We start from the raw sequence: 27,103 nt of genomic DNA, 5'->3' as shown, positions 1-27,103 counted from the left end.
GTTAGATGTCAATTGATGTTGTTTAGACATCAAGGTAGTTTACAGAAAGGTAATCGTTTTTTGACATTTTTAATGTCAATGTTAGACGTCAATTTGATGTTGTTTTGACATCAGTAATCTATTTTGACATTTATTTTACGCCAATGTTAGATTTTTTTGATGTTGTTTTGACATAAAAGGTGCCCACTGAAAACTCTGAAAAATCATTTTTGTACATTCTTGACACATTTGTGTTGATCATTGATTAATGGGATCAATTTATATATACTGCCCTCCTTCCTCAAGGCCTGAACCTCATCCATCCCCATTGTTCGCCTCATCTCCTCCATCCAGTGGCCACAAGTCACGTCCCAGCGAGAGTTACGTCTCCAGGCAGAGTAATCCATATGGAAGAATCCCTTTTCTGGGCTGCACGCTCAAGGCTACACATGCTTTATCAACCCAGTGTGAGTGTGTGTTTATTCCCAGTCGGGGAATTGGACACACTCACAGAGGAACACACTCATAATGCTTCAATGATGCAGTGACGGAAGGCTTGAGATGTGGGGGAAGGTTTCTCGATCCCCCTTTTTTTAAAAATGCTGATCTCGAGCATGTTGTGTCTGTTGAAGCCAGTCAGACAGACAGCGACTAGACGGATGACCCCTTTACAGACACTGCAATAAGACGCACTCAGCCGTCCAACTCTGTGGCAAAGAATTGTGGCAGTTCATGGATAACGATGAAGAGGAAGACAGAGGTTAAATGAGAGGGAAGACAATAGACCAATCAACGAGAGTGAACATATCATAGATACTAGGAGAGATGGCAATATATAAGGCCAAAAAATTTAGCTTATAGTCTGATTATAAATTGAATATTTATTTTGACAAAGACACAAGGCTGAAAAAGATGGAAGTATAGTTCTTTCATTGCGCTCTGTGTAAATTGTCGATATCAGCAAATTTATTTAAAAATGGTATTGAATTTACTTGAAAAAAAATGTTCATTCAAACACTGCTAGTACATTTTATAAATAACTATGAAATGTAATATAAATATATTAAATAATATTATATATATATATATATATATATATATATATATATATATATATATATATATATATATATATATATATATATATATATATATATATTAAATGTATTTATACACATTAAATGTATTTATATAATTATAAATATATAATTTATATATTTACTTTAAATTATCTTTAGTAATGTAATATTTATAATAAAAATGATATAAATATAAATAATATATAAAATAAATAAAATATTTATTATTACAATTATTTTAATTAAATAATTTTGTAAATTAAATTAAAGTAAAACAAATTAAATTAAATTAAAAAGCATAAAATACAATCAATTAATCTTGAAAAAATGCAATTAAATTAAATCTAAAAAAAGAATAATAAAATAAAATATATTAAAAATGTTAAATATATTTATAGAATTATAAATATAGAATTTTTATATTGTAGTATACTTAATTACTCAGTATTTATATTTTTAATGAAAATATGTTATAATATAAATAATATAATAATAAAAAAATAAAATATTTTAAAAATAAAATTAATTTAAATTAAATAATCTTCAGAAAAATAAATGAAATGAAATGAAATTAAATGAAATGAAATTAAATTAAATTAAATTAAATTAAATTAAATTAAATTAAATTAAATTAAATTAAATTAAATTAAATTAAATTAAATTACATTAAATTATGCTGTTAAAAAAGTAATTAAAAGTAATTTTCCATTTAAATACATATATGCATGATTTGCACTGTGGGATTTTGATCTCTGCTCTGACAACTTTTGATTTTGACACCTATAAATTGCTTCTTAACAGGCAACTGTTAAATAGCAGATTTTTCCTAGATCCATTTCCTAGTACAATTCCAGTCTGACATAACAAACAACTGTACTTACATTCGATCTTGTTTTGTTCATGTCTAAATTCAACAGTACACTAGACTTGAGTAAAGGTGCAGATCAAACACAAGCTTCAAAGATAACAAAAAAACCTGGTACAGTTTAAACGCATTCGCAGAAGGTCAGATCAGAGGTCAGTTTGCTTACGGTTAATGCATTAACATTTTTTTTTCACCTTTTAAGATCAAAGTTTCCATCGGTGGTTGAGCGGTGACTTTTGACCCCTGTCAATAAGCCTAGTTACACAGTTCAGAGGTTAATTAAGAGCATAAAGAAGTCTGAGCAACACGTGATCTTGACCATGACATCATGAATAATGACTGCTTTCTCTGTCAGTTGAAGACTTTTTTGTGCTGTGTTGATAAAGGGAGAATGTTCCTTTAGAAGTAACAGGCATACCGATACTCAAAAGCTTACTCAAAACATACTCAAAGCGTATGTGTTTTCTGAGAAAAGGTGATTCAGTGGAACTCATTTAATCCCATTGGTCAAATGATGAAAGAGATTTTAGTGCAATTTTTGCCAGAATGGAAAAAAATTGAAATAGTATTTAATTATGTAATATATACAGTAACAATAACAGTTCTGTCTGGTTCTTGAATCTGATTGGCTATATATCCGTGATATATTTAAGTAATATCAGCACCCGGACAGCCTCTTTACCTTTTGTGTATTACTCCGCCCACATACAACCAGCAAAAAGCCAACACTACAGATCTAAAGTTTAAAAGATGCTTGCTCAGCTGTTTAACTGTCAGCTTATGATTTGAAACCAAGGCGGAAGAAAGTAGTTCCTCATACAAAAGGGTTTTTAAGACTCTCCATGTTTGATTTTGTTTTTATATACACAATTATGCCGTCAAACTGTTGTATAAACCCAATATCACACTCGTAGCTGTGCGATTTGGCAGTATATCGGCACTGGTGGCAACGCACGCCTCCCACCAGCGCTGATATACAGCCATATCGCACTGCTACTCGTGTTATATTGCTCATATATACGACGCGAAAGGCATTCATTATGCAAAAAAGCTCGCACAGCGGCCTCTCGCGGATTCGCGAAAACAAAAACTGCACAAATACGTACCTCCCGGGACGTCTTTCGCGGTCTCCAGAAATTTCCGCGGGGCTACGTTTCCAGAATGAGCCTGGGTTGATTGTTTTATTATTAGTTCATGTTTATATATTTTTAATGCATGACTCAAACTATCAACCTTCTTGCTGTGAGGCCACTGTGCTAACCACTGAGCCACTGTGCTGCCCTTTGTCCAATTTTATCTTGTATATTTCAAATTCTCCTAGGATCTATCATTTTAATGCCTTCCATAATTTTTTTTCTCTTCTTCTCCTGCTTCTCCACGTGGAGAACTTGTGGCAATTAGATGGAGAAGCTGAGGCGAACAATGGGGATAAATGAGCTTTAGGCCTTGAGGAAGGAGGAAAATTTAGCGGTGGTGAAAATGAGCTCAATGGGTTCTTTGTTTGTCTTCGTCTAATCCACTACTTTTTCCAGTGCCACTTGATTTAATCAGCCCGATTCTCTGCCTGACTGATGTCGGTCATAGTCTTGGATTTGTAAGTGAGCAGGGATACTTATGTGTGTGTGTGTTCGCTTTCGAAAGCCCTTACAGCCCTTCTTGGCCTCTGTTACACTTGATCTCAGGTGAGGAATGTTTTCGGTTGGTTAAGACACATCCACCGCTCAGCCCCCCACATGGATGGTGAAATGCGGATGTGCATTTGGGGTCATGCATTTTCAGCCATTTTAACAGCCATATGTTCTGATCTCACGTGAGTTTTATTTAATTCTAATGGATTTATTAAAATGTAATTCACTCGCTTTGACTAGCGAGTCTGTTTATGAGTTTGTCCCTGAATCATTTACAAAAACAGTTCACGAGTCATTGTTGAACAAAACATATTACAGAAAGCTTGCTGGTAGTTTACTCAACCTCAGGCCATTCAAAATCCACAGACCCAGCATTTCTACTTTACAGTTCCTCAATATGTCATCGGGAAGTCAGAAAATTTAATTTTGCATTACTAGATTTTTTGAGTTATGTTTACTTTCATCTTATGAATCAGTAAGAGTTACAGCAATAGAAATAATCATATGCAGTTATCTATTTAATATTAATCGTCGCCTAAAACTTGAATGGCCAAAAAGTGAGTAAATTAAAAGCTAATTTTCCCTTATGCCGAGTTCAGACTGGATGATTTTAGCCCCGATTTTGACTGACAGGTTTTGAGAAATCGCAGACAAATGCCTGAAATCACAGGCAAATTGGTGACAATCATACAGTATGAACTATCAATAACACAATATGAAAGAATCGCCGATGAGTCGCCGATGCCTGTGAGATATTTGGTGTGCTAAATATCTGGAGCTGTCGGCGATTCAAATCATGTCGTATGAAACGAGTTTTGTCTGAAAATAACATTGATGATCGCCTACAGCCAATGAGAGAGGAGCATCCACTTATGTGTGTGTGTACCTGAAGGCCAGCGGGAGGTTGAGGGAGTAGTTAAAAGCGCTCATTTTCAGTTAATTTGGACCCAAGAAATGAAGGAACAACTAGTGGAGGTTTGACAGGAGCCCCCGTGTCTGTTTGACATTTCATACAGAAAGTAAAAAAAAAAGTTGAGGAGAAATTGCTCATTCCATTCAAACCCAGGTCAGCAAATATGTACATTTTCTACCTCATTAAAGACCTTTTCTCGTTATTTAGTTAATAACAAAGATATACCACGTGTTTTTGGCTGTAAGACGTAGTTTGGGCAAAGTTGTCGGCGATTCTTTCTATTGTAAAGTCATGCAGTGTGAAACCCCCTGTCGTCGATCCATCTTGCAGTGTAAACAAAGCAGCGATAAAATGCAAGCCCAGATAGTCATCGGGACTGAAAACATCTGTGACACGACTACTTTCAAAATCATGCAGTCTCTGCATTAAATGGCTGATTTAATAAATCATATTTCATTTATCTGATACCGTCAAAAATAGTTGAAGGTTTTTTTAAGCTAAAAAGTTAAGTGGGTCTTTGAATCATTTATTTAAATGTTCATGAAAGAAAGCAAGGTCTTCATGAATGTAAATACCAATCGCTGCAAAATAGCAATTCATTGATGAACAATACACAACTTGTCATGACTGTTCAGTTTGATTCACTGTGTCATTCATTTAACTGATTCGTTCAAGAACATTGATTCATTCAGGGATGATTAAAGTCACTTAGGTCTTTGCATCATCGTTCTATTGTTTAAGTAACTATGTTGTTTGTTCAGGAACAAAAGGGACCATTTTTGTCATTGAATCATTTGATTCACCTGATTCTTTCAAAGCATTCTAGTGTACAGAAGTAAAACAAGGGATGAAAAAATGGTCAACGCTTCAATTAAAACACAGGTTCATTCAGAAATGCTGTCAATAGCCCCTTTCACACAGTGATACCGGTAAATATCCGGAAAATTTCCGGAATGACTTTACCGGTATATTCAAAAAAGCGCTGTTCACACAGGCGAGGACGTTACGGAAATTTTCCGGAAAAGAGCATTCACACATCCATTCCAAAATACCGGTAAATTCTGACATCATTCACCAGAAATGAGCTTTAAACGGCTGCGCTTGTGTTTGTAAACATTTGACTAAATTACAAACTCTGTGGATGATCAATATTGTGAACAACTTTCGCAGGATCACTTTCGCATGTCGAGATGTTCATAATATGTGCGTGTGCAGGCGCTCAGGCTGTTTCACAGGCACACGCAAAGCTTGAAGGTAAACAAACAACGGCTTGTCATAAGCATCTCATCGATGATTATTTACACAGTTGGCATTAAGAAGAACATATAAACGTGATCTGACTAACTTCTAGCAGCTAAATGTGTCTGGAAAAATATTCAAAGGCTTTTATTCTCATAAACCGCACGGACGTAAAAGCATCTGACTGTTGTGATTGGCTAAAGCGGACGTCTCACGTCAGCACGTTCTAGACGTGCACACGCTTATTCCGTCAATCTTCCTTCTGCATTCACACAGCGCAGCATTCCGGCAAATCGCCAGTAATGTTACAACTTCTCTTTCCGGAAAATAGCCAGAACGAATTTACCGGTATTTTCAAAAAGGACTTGTTCACACATACAACCTTTCCGGAAAATTGCCGGTAATTTTCCAGAAAGGTCTGTATGTGTGAAAGGGGCTAATGTGTGTTGCACAGAGAAACACGACAGCTGGTTTAACTTTTATTTTGCTTTGTTTGACTTTCACTCTCAATCCTGTTGACGGTCAATAGAGCAATTTGTAATGGACAAACTGCAGTTTGACACTAATTTCGTCTTGCTATGTTTGATTAAAAATTGACATGCTAAACACATATTCATTTTGAATGTGTATCAATTAAACCATCAGAAATGATCAAACGAATCATGCCACAAATCTTTGATGATCACTCAATGCTGCTTTTGAAAAGTTTAGGAATATTGTTAATTTATTTAAACAGTCATAATTCTTCCTAAACCTTTGTCATGATACCATTATATAATCTTATTCTCACGCACGTCATGTCTTTTTTATTTTTTCCTCAATTTTGGAGTCATTTCACTTATCTGACAACCATCCGACTCTGCATGGGAAGTTGCTTTCTTATCTATGGTGATTTTTCACTGGTCTACAGTTTAATCTAGCTCTTATCATGCTTTACAGAGAAACTGTAGGATCTCTTGTGGTTCTGAGGTATTTGAACTAGAGAGTGAGGTTTATCACAGCATTTTTTAAAGTCCCCACCTTTAATTTACTCTGTGTTTTAAAGCCTGTCTTTGGAAAAGAAAGAAAAAATGTTTACATTTACTGAAGCCACATTTTCTGAGGAGTGTTGCTAAGCAACTACTGGTTGTTAAGATGTTGCTAGGGTGTTGTAGTTGCAGGATACGCTTATGGCTTGGCACCCTACTTTAATATATGTCTATGATTTTGTCATCTGCAGGGGTAAAAAAAAGATCATCTTTCCTCATAGGTTGACATTTCATTACTGTTCAGGTCGCGAAACAAGTGGCACAGTTTAATACGGGATATATGTTTGAGTACAGTATGACGCAAGTTCTCAGTGCGTTTCTAAAGAAGAATATCATTCATTCATTCAATTTCTTTTCGGCTTAGTCTGTTTATTCATCTGGGGTCACCACAGTGGAATGAACCACCAACTTATCCAGCATATATTTTACACCCATCACCCATCACAGGGAAACATACACACTCACACACACACACTACGGATCAATTTAGCCTACCCAATTCACCTATTAAGCATGTCTTTGGACAGTGGGGGAAACTTGATCACCCGGAGGAAATCCACATCAACACAGGGAGAACATGCAAACTCCACACAGAAATGCCAACTGACCCAGCCGATGCTCGAACTAGCAACCTTCTTACTGTGAGGTTATCGTTTTAAGCACTGCATCACCATGTAGCCCTAAAGAGGAATTTGTTTTTGTGAAAAAAAAGGTTTCATTGAACAGTTTCCCAAAAGTAATCCGTGCTGTTTGTTTTCTTTCTTTTGCAGATTTTCCATGCCAACACTGACCCGTCGGAGGTGGTTTTGAATCGTATCCCTCAGCCTGTTCTGGCCCGCTTTGTCCGCATTCGACCACAGACGTGGAACAATGGCATTGCACTGCGCTTTGAGCTTTATGGCTGCCAGATTACAGGTGAATGTTTATTTTCGCATCATCTCTTTTCATTATACCATACATATCATATGATACATCTTTCAAGAGTTCACACTTAGCTGATGATTGATAATAAAGCTAGTTTGGCGTGCTGTCCTGGGAGAGAGCCCTGAGCTTATAAGATCCTCGAGCCCTGGGCGCTCTCCCGTTGCAAGGCGAGAGGGGAGTTTGTTTGGCACAGCATGCCAAACAAGCTTTATAATCAATCATCAGCTGTGTGAACTCTTGAACTTATAAAACCAATGCAGTATATGTCACCTTTAAGTAAACCTCAAGTATTTCTCTTAAAATAATATGAAATTTATTCTTATGTTTATTTTGATTTTTATAAATCTTTATAATTTATAAAAAGTCAAAAAAGAAGTACAGCATTTATTTTTGTTGTTGTTTTGTCATGTTGATCAATATCCAAATATAATACAGTCAACCTTACAGAGGTAATCTTTCTTTTTTTAACCTCAAATTTATAGCGAAGCCAGTGGCAGTGTCCTAAATCAAATGCACCCCAACACTCTCAAAAATAAAGGTACAAGAGTTTTCACTGTGGTGGTACCTTTTCAAAAGGTACAAATTTGTACCTGAAAGGTCCATATTAATACCTCGAGGGTACATATTAGTACCTAAAAATTACAAAAGTGTTCCTCTTAAAATTTGAAGGTACTAATATGTACTTTTGAGGTACCAATATGAACCTTTTAAGTACAAACGTGTACCTTTTGACAAGGTACCACCAAAGTGACAAGATGCGTAACTTTATTTCTGAGAGTGTAATATATATTATTCAACTGCTAGTTCATAATTTATAATGTAATATGTCTAAACTCCATTCAAACTACCCGTTAAAACATATAAAACATAGTTTTAACAGTTATAAAGTACACTGTAAAAACGTACATGATCAATTAGTCCTGACAGCATTTGTTTTTAAGTCATTGTAACTTAAGTTAATCATGTTTAAACTTATTTTTATAAGTTACATTAGCTGTTTTAAGTCAGTTTAACATAATATAAGTTCAATGGACTTAATTCGATTTAGCTTGAAAATTTAAGGTGACCAGAACTTTTACAGTGATAGGTTTACATTGTAATTAATGTAATTGCAGCACCTATTTAAACACATTTTGCACACTTTGTGAGAGCGTTCATCATTTGAAGGCTCATTGTCTTTTGTTTTGTCAGATGCTCCTTGTTCAGAGCTCCAGGGAATGTTGTCAGGACTCCTCCCGGACTCCCAGATCTCAGCCTCCTCAATGCGGGACCTCCACTGGAGCCCTGGAGCGGCTCGTTTGGTGGCCAGTCGATCAGGATGGTTTCCCAGTCCTGCTCAGCCTATAGCTGGAGAAGAGTGGCTCCAGGTAGACCTCGGGACACCCCGGATGGTGCGTGGAGTGATAACTCAAGGAGCGCGGAGTGGTGATGGAGGAACCAGCTCAGAGAACCGGGCTTTCGTACGGAAGTACCGCCTCGCACACAGCCTGAACGGGAAAGACTGGAACTTTGTAATAGATAGCAAGACTAGCATGCCTAAGGTATAACATCTGTCCAATGCATACTCTTAAAGTGTCCCTATAATGCTTTTTATTGTTTATTATTATCTATTGAAGCAGCAAAAGAAAAAGAAGTAGAATTATATAAGTAGAACATATATAAATGACACCACTTCATCAAAACACCTGACAGCGGTTGGGATAAAGGATCATCTAAATCTCTATGTGGATCACTGGGGCTTTACTAGTCTCTCACTGAATGTGCTCTTAAGTGTTCTAATGGTATTATTTAGTGGATGTCCTTCATGATCTTTAATTTAGCTCTTGATCTCTTTTTTACAGTCGCCTCAAGTAATTCAGGATTAAACCAATAATAATTGTATCGATCCTGTTTCTTTCAAGGCAATAACAAGGCAATAACATTGTTGTCTCCTAAATTAAAGAAATGATTAATCACTTAACTGACTTAAATCTAATAAATTGATTAATTAGTTATTGAAAAAATTATGGGATATATGGGGTATTGGGGTTGGTGATATTAATAAGGTAGGATGATGGATTTATAGAATGTAATTATACAATATGTCGCTAAACTGAATATTATTAAAATTCTCCACATGTCTGAGGAATTTTGAATAAATCAGATGAATCATTAATTTAATGATCCGTTCATAAGAGAATGGTTTACATAATTCCTGAATGAATCAGTTGTTTGAACCAGTCAATTTAATAAATGGCAATTTATATGTATATATTATAATATATTATTATTATTATTATTATTTTTTTTTTTAGTATTTTTTTTTTTTAGCAATTTAAAAAATAATTTATTTTTTTGGTTTAAAGTCATTTTGAATCAATTGATAAATTATGTGAATCATTTACTGGACACTCGCTCCAACTGGGTTGCCGCCTGAAGGGTATCCGCTGTGTAAAGCATATATTGGATGGGTAGGTGGTTCATTCCGCTTTGGTGACGCCTGATGAATAAAAGAACTAAGCCGAAGGAAAATTAATAAACAAATACGCATATATATATATATATATATATATATATATATATATATATATATATATATATATATATATATATATATATATATATATATATATATATATATATATATATATATATGATTACATTTTAAAAATATTAATTTAAATGTAATAATTTTTTCATTTTTATTAATTTAAAGAATAATATAGGCGGTTCAATCTGCTGTGGCGACACCAGATTAATAAAGGGACTAAGCTGATAAGAAAATGAATGAAACACTAATATATTTTATTGGTTTAAAGGCTTGTTCAGAACTGCTGAAATGAGTCATTTTGAATCAATTGATAGATTATGTGAATCATTTATCGGACACCCACTCTAACTGGATCATTTGAATCAGTGAGTCCAGTTATTGCTGTTATTTTCATGTTAACTTCTCTTTAATTCTGACAGCCTTGACAGTTTAGTTTAATTGTGTTTAATTTAATTTTTGAATTCGGGACATTTCAGTCCAACCATGCTTTTCTCATACTATTTTCTTGGATTTTCCAGTTGGGAATCATTCCAAAATGGGACACGAGGCATACTATCTAAACTATTTTACCTTTAGAGGATAGCTATACTTCTTATACATGTTCAGACGTTTAAATTCCCTAACCTCTATTTCACTGCAGCTGTTTGAGGGGAACACGAACTACGACACCCCAGAGCTGCGTCGGTTTGAGGAGCTGCCAGCTCAGTTTATCCGCATCTATCCAGAGCGCTGGTCTCCGGCAGGCATCGGAATGAGAATGGAAGTATTGGGCTGCAACCTGCCAGGTAAGACACAGTCCTCAGGTACATCGCTGTTGTCAAATCATAAGCAGAATTACTTGTTGATGATTGGGCAGTTCCAGTTGTACGCTGGAAATTTATTCGCAGTCTACACGCCGACACTGAGCTGCACCGTCAGCTGAAATCTATTGCAGCACCAACAAATGTTTTTATTTATTTTTTTGGTCGGGAGAAGTAAAGCGAAAAATATGGATAGACTGATGTAAAGAGAAAATAGAAACATGGAAACAGTAATAGTCTCTAAGAGAAGCGGCTGGGGGAAAACAAGCATTAGATATCGGTGGCTGGCTGAGTGTTGTAAGGAAGAAGCTTTAGTGTGACTTCTCAGTGTTGTGTGCTGTTTAGCACTTCTGCTAAGAAAGCTTTGAGTTTGGTGAGATTATTTTATATAATAAAAAAACTCTAATATTATGGAAAAATTGATTTGTACTGTTAAATGAAATCTATCCCAGCATTTACTGCAGAATTTACAGCATCATTACTCGCCATCATTCTTCAGAAATTATTTGAATTGGTTTGTTTTATTTATTTTGAACAGAAAAATCATACACAACAATTATTTTTAAAAAAATAGAATTCAACATGGTTGAAATGGAGCAGGATGAAGCGCAATCTTATTATTTTTGCACCCTATTAATACACACATCATTCGTTTATTACTTCAACGTACTGTATTTCTTCTTTTACTTATCTCTTCTTTTTACATGAGACACATTTTGTTCTTTTTCAATCACCTATATTAATCATTATCTTCCTTTAATAACATATATTTAAACATTTTTTTAATTGATCAATATCCTGGCGTTGTTTGAGAATCTGTTCCTGACTGTTCCATAATTTCACACCATATACAAACATACACAATTTTTTAACTTGTTTTTAAACTTCTAAGATTTTGTTCTTCTCTCTGATTATATCCCCTGTGAATGTGTTTTTATTGTGGTTTGATGACACATTTCTTATTATTATCATTATGAAAACAGGTTATAAGTAGGCCCACACGGAATCTGCGCATGCAGAAATCCACAGATTTACACAGATTTTTAGCCCATCATTGAGTCTATGTATTTACTTGTTTAAATGTGTTCAAGTTTATATTTATTCACTATTTAAATTCATTATTTTCATTTCATATATTAAGTTTTTAGTTATGATAATCCTAAAATAATTCCGCATAAATCCGCAGATTTTTTATAAAATTCTCTGCAGATTTTGTCTGACCCTGGTTATAAGCAATAGTACCATTAAAAATAGTATGTTTTTCCCAACTTTTATAAAAATGTATTCATCCAGGACATTTCAAATGCGCCATAAGTGTATAAAGTATTATTAAAATATTTGAATCTGCTATTTTGAGTCATATTTACAGCATTGAAAATAAGTATTAAACTTATCACCATTTTTCTCAGGAAACATGCTTCGAAAGGTGCTCTTGACTTGAAATTTTCAGATGTTGATAGCAACCAAAGAAATCCATATACGCAAAGAAAACAAATCTAATCTACTTTAGAAATAAAGTTATGTGTAATAAAATGAAATGACACTGGGAAAAAGTAGTGAACACATGAAGAAAGGGAGGTGTAGAAAGGCATGGAAAGCCCAGACAGCAGCTGAAATCTCTCAGTAGTTCTTAAGCAACTCTCTGCCCTTCATCATTGTAAATAAATACCAGCTGCTTCAGTCCAACATCTACATAAGCAGGATGATGAAGATGAAACCAGGGTGGACATTTCAGCAAGACAATGATCCAAAACACAGCCGAGGAAACTCTCAAATGCTTTCAGAGAAATAAAATCAAGCTGTAGAATGGCCCAGGTAATCACCTGATCTGAATCCAATAGAAAATACAAATTAAAGATCAGATTTGATAGACGAGACCCACCAAACCAACAAGATTTTTACACTCTATTGAAGTCTGTGAAAAACTCCCACCTGAGCAATACATGTGACTTCATTCTCCACATGAGAGGCATCTTTAAGCTGCCATCACCAAATAAGCCTTTTAAATAAAGTATTAAATACATTTTAGTAGTTCAGTACTTCTCCGTTTTTCAGATTTTCTTGTTTTGTTTATTTTTTTGGTTTGCATTGTTTGAATTTTTTACAAAATCTGGTTCAATTCCATGCCAACAGCTCCTTTAGAAATATTATTCCCAGGAAAATACATGACATCTTCAATACTTATTTTTCCTGCTGCATTATTATCAAAGAATCCTGAAAAGATACTGTAAAATAGAGATACACAAAAACGGTAAATAAATTCAGCGCTGACTTTGGTTTGCTCTTCATTTAATCTCACAACGAAAAGACAAATCAGAAATTAAACAGATCCCCCCACCCCCCACATATGGAAGCAATGGCGTATTTGTTATTATAATGATTTATTAGTGATTCTTTGTCTGTATCTAACCAGACTTGCTACAGCATCAACCTGCATGAATTCCTTCTCAAACCGGCAATATTATAAACATGAAAGACAGACGCAAACAGGCTCACACAGCTCTCTGCTATAATCAGACAGCAACCCTCCGTGCCAATTATCCTCTATGTTGTATAATTCATCATAGAGCTGCTGGAGATACTTCTGATTGAGTTTGTGTGTGCATGCATGTGTGTGTGTGTATGCAAATGTACAGTATGCTCTACTTTTAGGTGTGATATAACCAAATCCACAAAGTCCTAGAGACCTTCAGCATTGATTGATTGATTGATCAGCATTGCAAATGAAGAAACTTTTTGCTTTTAAACTTACTGTATAGTAAATAGTTCACATGGTTATTTTACAGTATTATTAATGTATGCATGTAAACCCACTACCCGCTTTAGGTACTCCTTGGATTGAACCCATTTAGCCTTCAAAACTGCATTCAAACTGTAAATATTTACTGTAGAAAAAAAGATTAACATATTCAAAATTAATAAATGCAATAATAGATTAATCCTTTTTATTTGCATTACATATATAAAGTAGTAAATACAATGAAGCAGGGTGACAGTAACATGTTTCTATATGTGATGAATTTGTTATTCATGATTTATTTCTCCCATTTCAGAACATCAATGATTGACAAATAACTTAAATGATAAATATAAGATTACATAAAGAATCAAACATGTTATCAATATAAAACACTGTTATTAAATAAAAACATAAATCAGTTCTATCATAATTCATCATAATTATTAACTAATGCAAACATATTGAATTCAGTCTGTTAAAAAAAAAAAAAAAAAATATATATATATATATATATATATATATATATATATATATATATATATATATATATATATATATACAGTATGTTTATTTATCATAAACGGACTGAATTAGTTAATAATTATGATGAATTATGATACAATTGATTCATGTTTTTATTTAATGTGTGTGCGTGTGCGTGTGCGTGTGCGTGTGCGTGTGCGTGTGTGTGTGTGTGTGTGTGTGTGTGTGTGTGTGTGTGTGTGTTAATGTATAATTTATTGTAATATTTTTAAATTCCTCTTGTCCATGGGTATTAAACTAGGATTTAAAATGTAAAAAGGATGGATGAGTGGATTGATGGATGGATGGATGGAGATAGATAAATAGACAGACAGACAGACAGACAGACAGACAGACAGACAGACAGACAGACAGACAGATAGATATTCAGATATACAGATATACAGATAGATAGATAGATAGATAGATAGATAGATAGATAGATAGATAGATAGATAGATAGATAGATAGATAGATAGATAGATAGATAGATAGATAGATAGATAGATAGATAGATAGATAGATAGATAGATAGATAGATAGATAGATAGATAGATAGACGGACGGACGGACGGACGGACGGACGGACGGACGGACGGACAGATAGGCAGACAGATAGATAGATAGATAGATAGATAGATAGATGGATAGATGGATGGATGGATGGATAGATGGATGGATGGATGGATAGATAGATAGATAGATAGATAGATAGATAGATAGATAGATAGATAGATAGATAGATAGATAGATAGATAGATAGATAGATAGATAGATAGATAGATAGATAGATAGATAGATAGATAGATAGATAGATAGATAGATAGATAGATAGACGGGTAGACGGACGGACGGACAGAGAGACAGACAGACAGACAGACAGACAGACAGACAGACAGACAGACAGACAGACAGACAGACAGACAGACAGACAGACAGATAGATAGATAGATAGATAGATAGATAGATAGATAGATAGATAGATAGATAGATAGATAGATAGATAGATAGATAGATAGATAGATCACCTGTAAATGTCATGTTTTGAGTGAACTGTCTCTTTAAGAAGCACAAGCTCTCTTTTTTTCTGAATTCCGTTCTTTGTTTTGAAAGTTCCTTGTTTTCTAATCGTCTCTCTCTCTCGGTTTTCCCACTGTGTTCTTGTTCCTGTGTAAATGTTTTTTCTTCAGCTCCTGCTCTCCTCACTTTTCTCTCCTCCTCTTTCTGTTTCTCATCAGAGACTCTTTCCCATGTTCTCTCTCTCCCACACGAATGCACCCTTTCATATGTTTTACATGTTCATCCCACGGAGCAGCTGCTGTATGGTATGCAAACATGTACCTGCCCACACTTAGTGTTTACTTGTGGATCAACAAATCACCCAAAGTGCTTTAGTGCTGTTGGAATTTGTCAGTAGCACTGGTTGCGCAAGTATTATTCCCATAGGGATATTAATCAAGTCTTTGGTAAAGCATTTTAAGAACCAAACCAGCTATGATGTGAATCGCAACATTACATTTATTTGAAGTAACAAGTGATTAAAAATTGAGAATGAAATGACATAGCGCATATGAGAAAATGACGTCAGTACATTATAGCCAGTTATGATTATTACTGAACCGATCCCGAATAGTCTGCGTCTGCATCACAGTGAACCGAAGAAACAATTCGTTTTGACACCCCTACATTTTAGGGCTTAAATTGTATTTATCTATTACTACAGTGTTCTGATTGGTTGCTAGGGTGTTGCTAGGGAGCTTTGATTGATTGGTTTCAGAAAATGTACATGACAAATTTTTTTTTTTGATTATCTTGCTATAATCAAATAATTATTTAGTTCCTCTGGTTTTATATAGTGTTCATCATGAAATAATCAAACACATATCATACAGTGGCCGAATTATTGGGTCCTAAAAACATTTATTTTCCCTAGCAACAGCACTACTGTTCTCTGATTGGCTGGCTGAAATATGCAGGAACACTTTATGCATAATTGAGGCTCTTTCATTCATTTATTTATTTGCATATCTGTTTTTTTTTCATTATTGATTTATTATTTTGAGCCGAGTCAGGATCTTTATAGAACGGTGCGACAGCTTTCCTTAGGAAGTGTGAGTATATGATGAAAACAGAACTGACAGGACAAGAGCAGAGAAGAGGATCGTGGGATATGAGATGTGGAAAGAGGGAGTGGATGGAAGACAGATTACAGCTATCAATAATACACTTTCATTTCTTTGCCTTACTTCCCATTACTTCCAGACACACACACAGACACACACACACACACACACACACACACATACACACACACACACACACATAGACACACACACACACACTGCAGGCGATGATCTTCCCGCTAGTCTTAATCACATTAAGGCACCTGCAGCCTGTGGTGAAGTGTACAGTTACATGTATGCTCTAAAGAGATGGATAACATGTACAGCCATAACCTTCAATCCAAGAAAGCCCATAAAAACAGAGCCCAGTGTAGTGTAGTGTAGTGCGCTAATATGAAGGAATTTTTTGTATTGATTTTTTTTATAGGCGTTTTACCAATATTGTGTGTCATGACTTGCCTTTGTTGTGCTTTAGGGGTAAATACGCGCACGTTGTAATTTTGCCAAGTATGATGCGATCCTGGAAAACCATCTATGTTGATCCTGGACCATCTTTTTTTTTCTCAAACGTTTTCCCTAATTCTGATTGGCTGATGGGAAAGTTGTACCGGGATCAATAAAGATGGTGAAATCAGGTTGACATTAAATACGCGTATGGACTGTTAACTGATAGTGTTCTGGAATAAAATTAGTACTTATTTTTTGCAAAACAAAAAGTGAATAAAAAATAACACAAATAAGAGCTCAAGGATAATAAACTGAAACTAAATCTAGCGTAAGTGACAAAAAGGATATTAGATAAAAAATGTATACCTAATTTTTAAATATTTATTTATAAAGTTTGCTTTGGGAAATGTGAAATGCTAAAAATGCTCAAGTTAAGCCTAATTAAATTAAATTAAATTAAATTAAATTAAATTAAATTAAATTAAATTAAATTAAATTAAATTAAATTAAATTAAATTAAATTAAATTAAATTAAATTAAATTAAATTAAATTAAATTAAATTAAATTAAATTATCCAAATATGTAAAAATAAAATAAAACATTATAAAAATTTATTATTAAAAGCAAACATTAAATTCATATTTAATAAACATTGAATATTTATTTATATAGTTAGCTTTTGTAAAATTTAAAATGCAAAAAAAAAAAATGCAGATTAAGGCTGAAAAATAAAATAAAACAAAATAAAATAAAATAAACAGACTTAAAATGAACCAGACCTTAAATAAAAATCAAGCTAAATAAAAAATAAAACAAGATTAAAATAAAATAAAGCTATATTTAAAACATAATTAAATTTCAAAATAAAAATTTTATTAAAAAATAAGCAAATACAAGCTAATATAAAAACTATAATCATTTATAAATGAAAGTGAATATCAAATGTATATTTATAAAGTTTGAAATTTTTATTTTTATAGTTGCTTTAGGAAATTTGACATTCTAAAATTGCTCAAATAAGCCTCAAAATAAACTAAAATAAGATAAAACTACATTTAAAATAAAATAAAAACTAGGTGAAAACTAGATAAAAGTTAAACAAAATGAAACAAAATTTCATAAATAAAGTAAAAAAATAGATAAAAATACAATAAATTAATATATTAATAAAAATCTTAAAATAATAATAATATTTAATTTAGATTAAAATAAAAATAAATAAATAGATATACATTGATTTTAAATAAAAATAAGTGAATATAAGCTAATAGCTAAAAATGCAATAATAATAATAATAATAATAAGAAGAAGAAGAAGAAGAAGAAGAAGAAAAATAATAATAATAATAATTTACAACTATTAACATATCAATGCTATGCATTTTTACACTAAGCACGAAACCGTAATTTTTTGGCACTGCTTTTTTAAAACTAGTACGCTATGTATATGAAATAAATTATGTTATACAGTATAATGCACTCATGTCGATGCTATGGGCAAAGCAGTGTCGCCTCACAGCAAGAAGGTCACTGGGTCGCTGGTTCGAGCCTCGGCTCAGTTGGGGTTTCTGTGTGGAGTTTGCATGTTCTCCCTGCGTGGGTTTCCTCTGGGTGCTCCGGTTTCCCCCACAGTCCAAAAACATGCGGTACAGGTGAATTGGGTAGACTAAATTGTCCATAGTTAATGAGTGTGTGTGGATGTTTCCCAAAGATGGGTTGTGGCTGGAAGGGCATCCACTGCGTAAAAACTTGCTGGATAAGTTGGTTGTTCATTCCGTTGTGGTGACCCCGGATTAATAAAGGGACCAAGCCGACAAGAAAATGAATGAATGAATGTCGATTAAACCATTTTTTATTCTGTATTAATTTTTGCGTTAACATTTTTCATAATCCCATTGCAGTGCATTCTGGGATTTGCTATGAAATCTGCATGCTGTAGACTTTGGCTCAACTAAGGCATCTCAGAAGGCAGCATAATTACTGTATGCTCCCTTTGCGAACAGCATTGTGACGGCAGAAGTGCTGCAGCTTGTGACAGCATTTCCTCATAATATTTGTCTTGTCTGTTGTGCTGACACGAGCGTCACGTCTCTGAAAGGTCAAAATCATTACACCGTGACACACAGAGACCTTTAAACACTGACAGAGCATCTTCCCTGCGTTTACACACGTGTGCAGCTCCGTCCCAGCTCAGGTGATGATATTTATCCGTCATCCCGCCACTAATTGAATCAGAAGACCTAGAAAAACAAACGGCAGGTGTGGAGGAATATGAGCAAATGATGGAGGCAGACAGATAGAGGCCAGAGGAAGTGGTATTAGCTGGCTAATTGCTTCAGAAAAGGCCATGGCATTACAGTGACAAATATCACCAGCTGTGGCTCACCTTTTATGAATTCAAAATATTAATGTATGCGTCTGTTCGCTTCCTTTGCACAAACTGCTGCGAGTGACCGCAATGGAGGAAACGATTTCATTACTTTGAGTTTTTGTCTTGTTTTTCGTCCAAATATCCAAAAGTTCTTAAATCAGGAAGCATTTTGTCTTGTTTTCTGAAATAATATGTTTAAAATATGTGTGTTTATTCTTAAAAAAAAGCTAAATAATCTCAATAAAATAATATTTCACACCAAAACAAAAATGACCTCATTGGCAGATTATTATTATTATTATTTTTACAAAAAAAATAAATAATTTTTGTAGTGCAATATAATATAGTAATGTGCATTTATAGCAAATTTATGTATTGATTTATTTACCTTCGGCTTAGTCCCTTATTTATCAGGGGTTCTGGCAACTTTCACAGCATATGTTTTATGCAGCAGATGCCCTTCCAGCTGCAACCCAGTACTGGGAAATTAAATTAAATTAAATTAAATTAAATTAAATTAAATTAAATTAAATTAAATTAAATTAAATTAAATAGGTGAAAACTAGATAAAAGTTAAACAAAATGAAAAAACTGAATGAAAATGAAATTTTTTTATTAAAGTTAAAGAACAAATAAAAATACATTAAGTAAATAAAATATCTTAAAAGAATTATATAAAAAATATTTTATATATATAAAATAAATAAATGCAACTAGATTTTAAATAAAAATAAAAATAAGCGAATGTAAGCCAATAGGTAAAAATGCAATAATAATAATAATAATAATAATAATAATAATAACAATTTACAATTATAATCATATATCAATATCAGTCCAATGCATTTTTTACACTAAGCACAAAACAATATTTATTTATTTATTTATTTATTTATTTATTTATTTATTTATTTATTTATTTTTGGCACTGATTTTCAAACTAGTTTGCAATGTATTTTAAATGAAATATATCATTGAATGCACTTACATGTTGACGTGGGTTTCCTTTGGGTGCTCCAGTTTACCCCACAGTCCAAAGACATGCGCTATAGGTGAATAAAATAAACTGTCTATGTGTGTGTGTGTGTGTGTGTGTGTTTGTGTGTGTGTGTGTAATTGAGTGTCTTTGGGTGTTTCCCAGTACTGGGTTGCGGCTGGAAGGGCATCCACTACGTAAAACATATGCCGGAATAGTTGGCGGTTCATTCCGCTGTGGTGAACCCTAATAAATAAGTGACTAAGCTGAAGGAAAATGAATAAATTATTGGGTGTTTAGGTTTTTTCCCTCCCCTGTGGCATTATGAGGTTATTACACTTCTTTTGGTTAATATTGAACATTTTGCAAGGGATTGTGGGAGGCTTTTTGATGCCTATATAATTTTCATGTTTGCTCTTTCTTCTTCTTTTCTGTACACATATGCTGATACTGTTTATATCCTATATGTTATCATGCCTGTATGTTTATTCAACACCCTATGGCATGTCTGGTTTTTCTGCCTACAGCAACACCATCCATCAGTCTGATGTCATCATTTAAGACAGACACAAAGAGCCACAGGCCCAAATTATAGTTTCGCACAATATTGCATACTGCGCACATAGTTTATGTTCCCGTCTGCGCTGACATCAATCCCGAGTTTTTATGATTTAATTTATGAATATCTGACTCATGGCTGGCTGCATAATTAAAATGAAAGGGAATCTCATTTGAAATGGAAAGAAAAGAGATTTGTCTGAATGGAAATGCATTCTTGTCTGGGTTAAGATAAGATTGTTAATTATGTTTTTTTCTCTCACAGAAACCTCCACACCAGCGCTGGAGACGAGCAAACCAACACAACCGACCTCAGTAGAGACCAGCACGACACAGAAACCCAGTCCAGGTTAGTACACATGGGTTAGGTATGTGTTTTTTTTACATGTTATTGATGACTTAAATGCAGTGCTAACCACTTAACCACTGTGCTGCTTCTTTAATTCCAGTCAAACTAAGACTCGGAAGTAATAATATCACAGGAAATACTGTGAAAATGTCCTTGCTCTGGACACATTAATCACCCCGCTGTTTCATCTTCTGATTAAATATGATTAATAATAATCATCATCATCGTGTAGTTGCACTCAATATTTATTTCTGCTAGCTTTAGGTTTAATTAAAGGGCCTCTGTCTCAGCAGGGTGTTTTCACACCTCTATTTTGAAAAAGGTCAGGAAGGTGGGTGTGTCCAGCTCTGTTTAGGTGGGAGTGTCGGGCGAGGGAACGAGGGAAGGTTTTGCATAAAAATGGGAGTTTCCTTTTGTGCAGGCGCTGATTTTTACTGAGGCAAAACAAACACAGACACATGGGAGAAAGACTGACTGTGTTTACATGGACATCAGTAATCAAATTATTTGCCAAATTATTCATTTGTGGACTTTCAATTTCATTCAGGAATGCATCATGCATTCCCCCCGTGACAAACGAGATCTTGGATGCAAGGAACTGCTGGATGAGTGTATTTTAATAGAGTGTTTGATACCGCACGGCAAATGAGAGCAAGAAAATCCTCCACATTTCTTTGTGACTTAGATGCACTCGATAGGTAGCGTCAGAAAGCCATGTGTGTATAGACTATCCTGTCACAAAATGTTGTGAAAATCCTACACGACGGTAATAGTTTGATTGCAGTGTTTATATATTTACACTTGGAGAGCTGCATGTACAGCAGATCTTTCAGTCTATAATATTGTAGTGATATTAACACTGTAAACTTAGTCACTAAATTATTTTGACTAAGGTGTGTCTTTAAACACTGAAATAATACTGCTGACGATACGAACTTACTTTGCCATCTGAATAAACAAACAGACGCTGATCACACACTTATCAAATCTGTACAGATGGGACAATCAACACCATTTCCAGATGAGAAAAGCTCACTGGGAAAATGTTTTATAAATAAATATTTCTGCTGCATGTCCACTCCAATCCACGGTCATAGCGGAAAATGAAAACAAAACCTTTGTTGCAGCACATTTATAAACACAACACTGACGACCCGTGTCTCCAAACAATTCTTCTTCTTCCACTTGTTTTGGCAACATAACGTGGTCTCTCTCTGCTGTCTGAACACTGTAACAGGTAAAAACAGTCTTCGAAGCTATCATGCATATTAATGAAGTTGCACTGCATACACAAAAGAGCGTGCTGATTGGTTTAAACCAAATCTTTCTCAAGTGACATCACAATGTATTTCCAGGGACAGACAGCCAGTCTTCACGCTGGAATACACACAAGGATCTAATCGGCGTGATGCAGCTTAAAAAATTAGCTATAAACCGGAAGAACGAATTTGCTTGAAATAAAGCAAAATATTTTCACATTTGTTTTGTGAAATATATGTGTCCTAATGGTGTTTTTAGCAGCGTGGGACACATATATGACTGGAAACGGTTTAAAAAATGTGTTTTGATGTTTCGTGACCCTTTAAATAGCTGGTAATTTAGGGCTTAGATCAGTGTCTTGTGTCTGATAGTGTAGTGTAGTGTGCAGCAGGCGTGTAATAATCTGCATAATGTAGTTCCAGCCGGTGGTTATTCAGAATAAACCCTTTAGTCTGTTACAAAGACTGCTGCTGCGGATGATGATGATGATGAAGCTTTATTCTGTTTCTGCTCTCCCTGGAATAACCACAACTCCCACACTCCAGCCAATCTGCTCTCTTGGAAGCATTTAAAAAATAATTAAAACTAATTATTTTGCCGTCAACTGTATATGTGGACCTGTAAGTGCACTTGAATAAGTTACAGCGCTTCTGCATACAACAAAACATCATATGAACAACACTGTTGGGAATTTTCAAAGTATTGTTTTCTGTTTCTTCATGTTGCACACTGATGCAGCTGAAGTCGGAGGTCAAACTCAGTTTGTTTAAAGTGCCGTTAGCCGTACAGTGTTTTGCCAGGGTTGTTGAATATTAATGCAGATTTATTGATGTATTCTCTCCATCAGTAACCAGCGCTGCCCTGCCGTCTCACAAAGGACTGTGTGATTTTGAGCAGGGATGGTGTGGTTGGACCCTCGACCTGGATTCTGACTTCAGCTGGGTTATGCACAGCTCCAGCAAAAGCTCTGCCTTGGGTCAAAGTCATAATCTCTCCATGGGCTCAAACAGTAAGTGATGAACATTCACACACGCATGCACACATGCATACACACACAGACATACACAGAGGTCATCATGCCTGTAGGGTCTCATGTTTTTATGCTTGGGAGCACAAAGCTTTTACAAAAACAGTTTCAGTTTGTATTATTTTTGTATTGTGTTACATTACATCATTATGGGACAATAGTTAATTCTGCAGTTTAGCATAATTATTATTATTATATACAATATAAAAGAATATTATAAAGGACAGTACAAGATAATGTTCTTATTATAATTATAGTTTAAAATAAACAATATAATAATTAAATTTAATAAATTAAATTAATATTTGTATTAATATAAAATATAATTAAGTATTTTTATATTATATTATATTATATTATATTATATTATATTATATTATATTATATTATATTATATTATATTATATTATATTATATTATATTATATTATATTATATTATATTATATCATATTATATTATATTATTCATTCATTCATTCATTCATTCATTTTCTTGTCGGTATAGTCCCGTTATTAATCCAGGGTCGCCACAACTGGATAAATCGTTAACTTTTCCAGCAAGTTTTTTACGCAGCGGATTTCCTTACAGCCGCAACCCATCTCTGGGAAAAATATTATATTATATTATATTATATTATATTATATTATATTATATTATATTATATTATATTATATTATATTATATTATATTATATTATATTATATTATATTATATTATATTATATTATATTAGTTATATGTAGGCAAAAATTATTGTAATTAAACCACAATTTTAAATATCAAATCAAATCACTTTTATTGTCACATCATCAGCAGTACGTGTGCTATGATGAGTGAAAAGCTTAGGTACTCTAGACAGAACAAAATACAACAGAGCAAAATACAGACAGTGCAAATAAAATGAAAATAATAAAAATATTATATTTATTATAAAGTAAAATAATATAATAATAAAATAATAAATATTTTAATCAAAGTTTTTTTTTTATTATCACAATTATATTATATTTAAATAACAGTTAAAGTCCAAATTTGCTATAAAATAAATTACAATATTTAAAATATTTTTTCAATGATATAAAGTATAATTAATCATTGGAAGTTTAATTTGATTTAATCATTTGCATTATATTATATTATATTATATTATATTATATTATATTATATTATATTACATTATATCATATATTATATTTTATTATATTATATTATATTATATTAATTATATTATATTACTTTATATTATATTATATTATATTATATTATATTATATTATATTATATTATATTATATTATATTATATTACAATATATCATATATTATATTTTATTATATTTTATTAATTATATTATATTATATTAATTATATTATATTATATTATATTATATTGTACTATATTTTATTATATTTTCTTATATCATGAGACAGTTGATAAAACAGACTAACTTCATTAAAATAAATAAATTCATTTAAATTAGCTTTATTTCATAGCATTAACATTTTACCCAGTATTACAAACTCAATTTATCAGCTTCACTGAAATGTTGGCACAGTTTTGGCAGTGCACATAATGACCTGCACCAAACCAGTATAAACCAGCCTGTCCCTGCACAGAAAATGATGCCAGTGTAACATCAGCAGGGGATTTTGCCCCGTTTTAAGTGCAATAAGACATTCTGATTCTGAATCTGAATCAGTTCCCCATAAACATGGCTCTATGGCTCCCCCCAGAAGGGCAGCACCTGGACTGATCCCAGAACAGGCTTTTCCGTTTCCAACCCCCCGTGAAGTGGTAAACCTCCCTGACCTCATTCCCTCTGAACATGTCTGCTTCCCACATGAGATCTGGGAGAGGAAAAGAGGATGAGTGATCGGCATGCTTTCTCTTTCTCTCCTCCCGAAAACACTGTCACTCTTCCTCTATTTCTGTCCCATGACACATCGCTAGTAGATGTGGACAGCAGGAACAAAGCCTGGCTGTAAATAATAAAACCCTGGAATTGCTTTAACAATCATGGTTGAATTTGAATCTGGTCTGAAAGCGAACTTTGAAGCTCATTCGTTTATTAATTTTCCTTTGGCTTAGACCTTTATTTATCAGGGGATGCCACAGCGGAATGAACCGCCGACTATTTCAGCATATGTTTTACGCAGTGGATGCTCTTCCAGCCACAACCCAATACTGGGAAACACCCATACACACTCATTCACACACACTAACACACACACACACACACACACACACACACACTATGGCCAATTTTGTTTACCCAATTCACCTATAGCGCATGTCTTTGGACTGTGGGGGAAACCAGATCACACAGCTGGGACTCGAACCTTTTTTGCTCTGAGACGACAGCGCTAACCACTGAGGCACCATGCTGTCCTAAATTTGCAGCTATGGATTTTATTTTTACTATCATTTATAGTTATTTGGTTGAGTAAAACATAATTCTTGTTGTTCTATCGTGTAATTATCCGCTGACTCTACGGGCATGCGGAAACTGACGTTCAATAAATAATCACATTAATTATTAATAATTAACTTGATAAATAATTCTTCCGTCTACAGCCATAGCCTATAACTGTAGGCCGTCTATTCTTGCCAAACGTTAATATAGTATTCAGCTGATATGAGGTCACTGATTTACATATTTTTGGCAGGTTCAAACGTGGCTCATTCTGTTGGATTTTATAGCTGGATAAAGGGTTATAGGTTTATAAGTTTGCATTCATGTTATTGCGTTCACATTTAATATATGTTTTTCTTTATAATCCTTAATTTATGTTATGATATTTAAATGTTTTTGAAAGAAGATACATATTTGTTTGATCACCTTTAATAAATAAATCAAAAACAATAAAAAACAATACTATTCTGAATGTATTATTATTAATGTATAACAATAATTAAATATATTATAATAATTGTTATTAGTTTAAATATTAAATATTTGTAATTTTAAATATATTTAAATGTAATTTATTCGTGTTATGCAAGAAGCTGAGTTTTCAGAAAACGTAGTTCTCGTTTCACATAATCTTCAGAAATCGATCTTATATGATGATTTTTTGCTGAAAAACATGTTATTGCTATTGTTGTCTTTTTTATTGCATCTAACTTGTCACATGATTAATTGAGTTACTAAAACATTTATATGTGGTTAAAAAAAGAAACGCTTGAAAGTTCTCAGTTTCTCTGAATTTATTTGATTTATGATGAATTAAGGTAAATTGTGTTTATTTATTTTTATTTTATTATTATTATTATTTATGTTATTTATTATATTTAATATTATTATATTAATATTTAATATTATTATATTAGTATTGCGTTGAAAAATGATTGTAAATGTCTGAAAACAGTATCTTTTGTGTTACTTATTTTCATTTTATTTTCTATTTTTCTTTATTTATTTTTTTACATTTTTTAATTTTAAATCTGTGATAAATGCCATCAGTAATATACAGAATTAAAAAAAAATTATTTTATACAAATGCATAACTATATAAATCCTGAGAAATCCAGATGGGGTCAAAGTATAATAAATAAATAAATAAATAAATAAATAAATAAATAAATAAATGTTTCATTGTTCTAAGCAATATTGCTTCAATTGGTATTTTTTAACTAATGCAATTTCCCTGAACTATTATTATTATTATTATTATTATTATTATTATTATTATTATTATTATTATTACAGTTATGTTTTATGAATATTTTTATTAATTATTATTATTA

General features: G+C 33.1%; 1 protein-coding gene across 2 annotated transcripts in view; it reads left to right on the top strand.

The window, feature by feature from the left end:
* Positions 1-27,103, top strand: part of nrp2a (neuropilin 2a) — a 139,054-nt gene that overhangs the window by 83,466 nt on the left and 28,485 nt on the right. For both annotated transcript variants that reach the window (NM_212965.1, XM_021469092.3), the window contains 5 exon segments: positions 7,502-7,646; positions 8,847-9,196; positions 10,826-10,970; positions 20,988-21,071; positions 23,179-23,340. In NM_212965.1, the coding sequence (NP_998130.1) occupies positions 7,502-7,646; positions 8,847-9,196; positions 10,826-10,970; positions 20,988-21,071; positions 23,179-23,340 (886 nt within the window).

Source organism: Danio rerio, chromosome 1 (assembly GCF_049306965.1).
Source record: "Danio rerio strain Tuebingen ecotype United States chromosome 1, GRCz12tu, whole genome shotgun sequence".
Lineage (NCBI taxonomy): Eukaryota > Metazoa > Chordata > Actinopteri > Cypriniformes > Danionidae > Danio > Danio rerio.
This window is presented reverse-complemented; position numbering and strand designations above follow the sequence as displayed.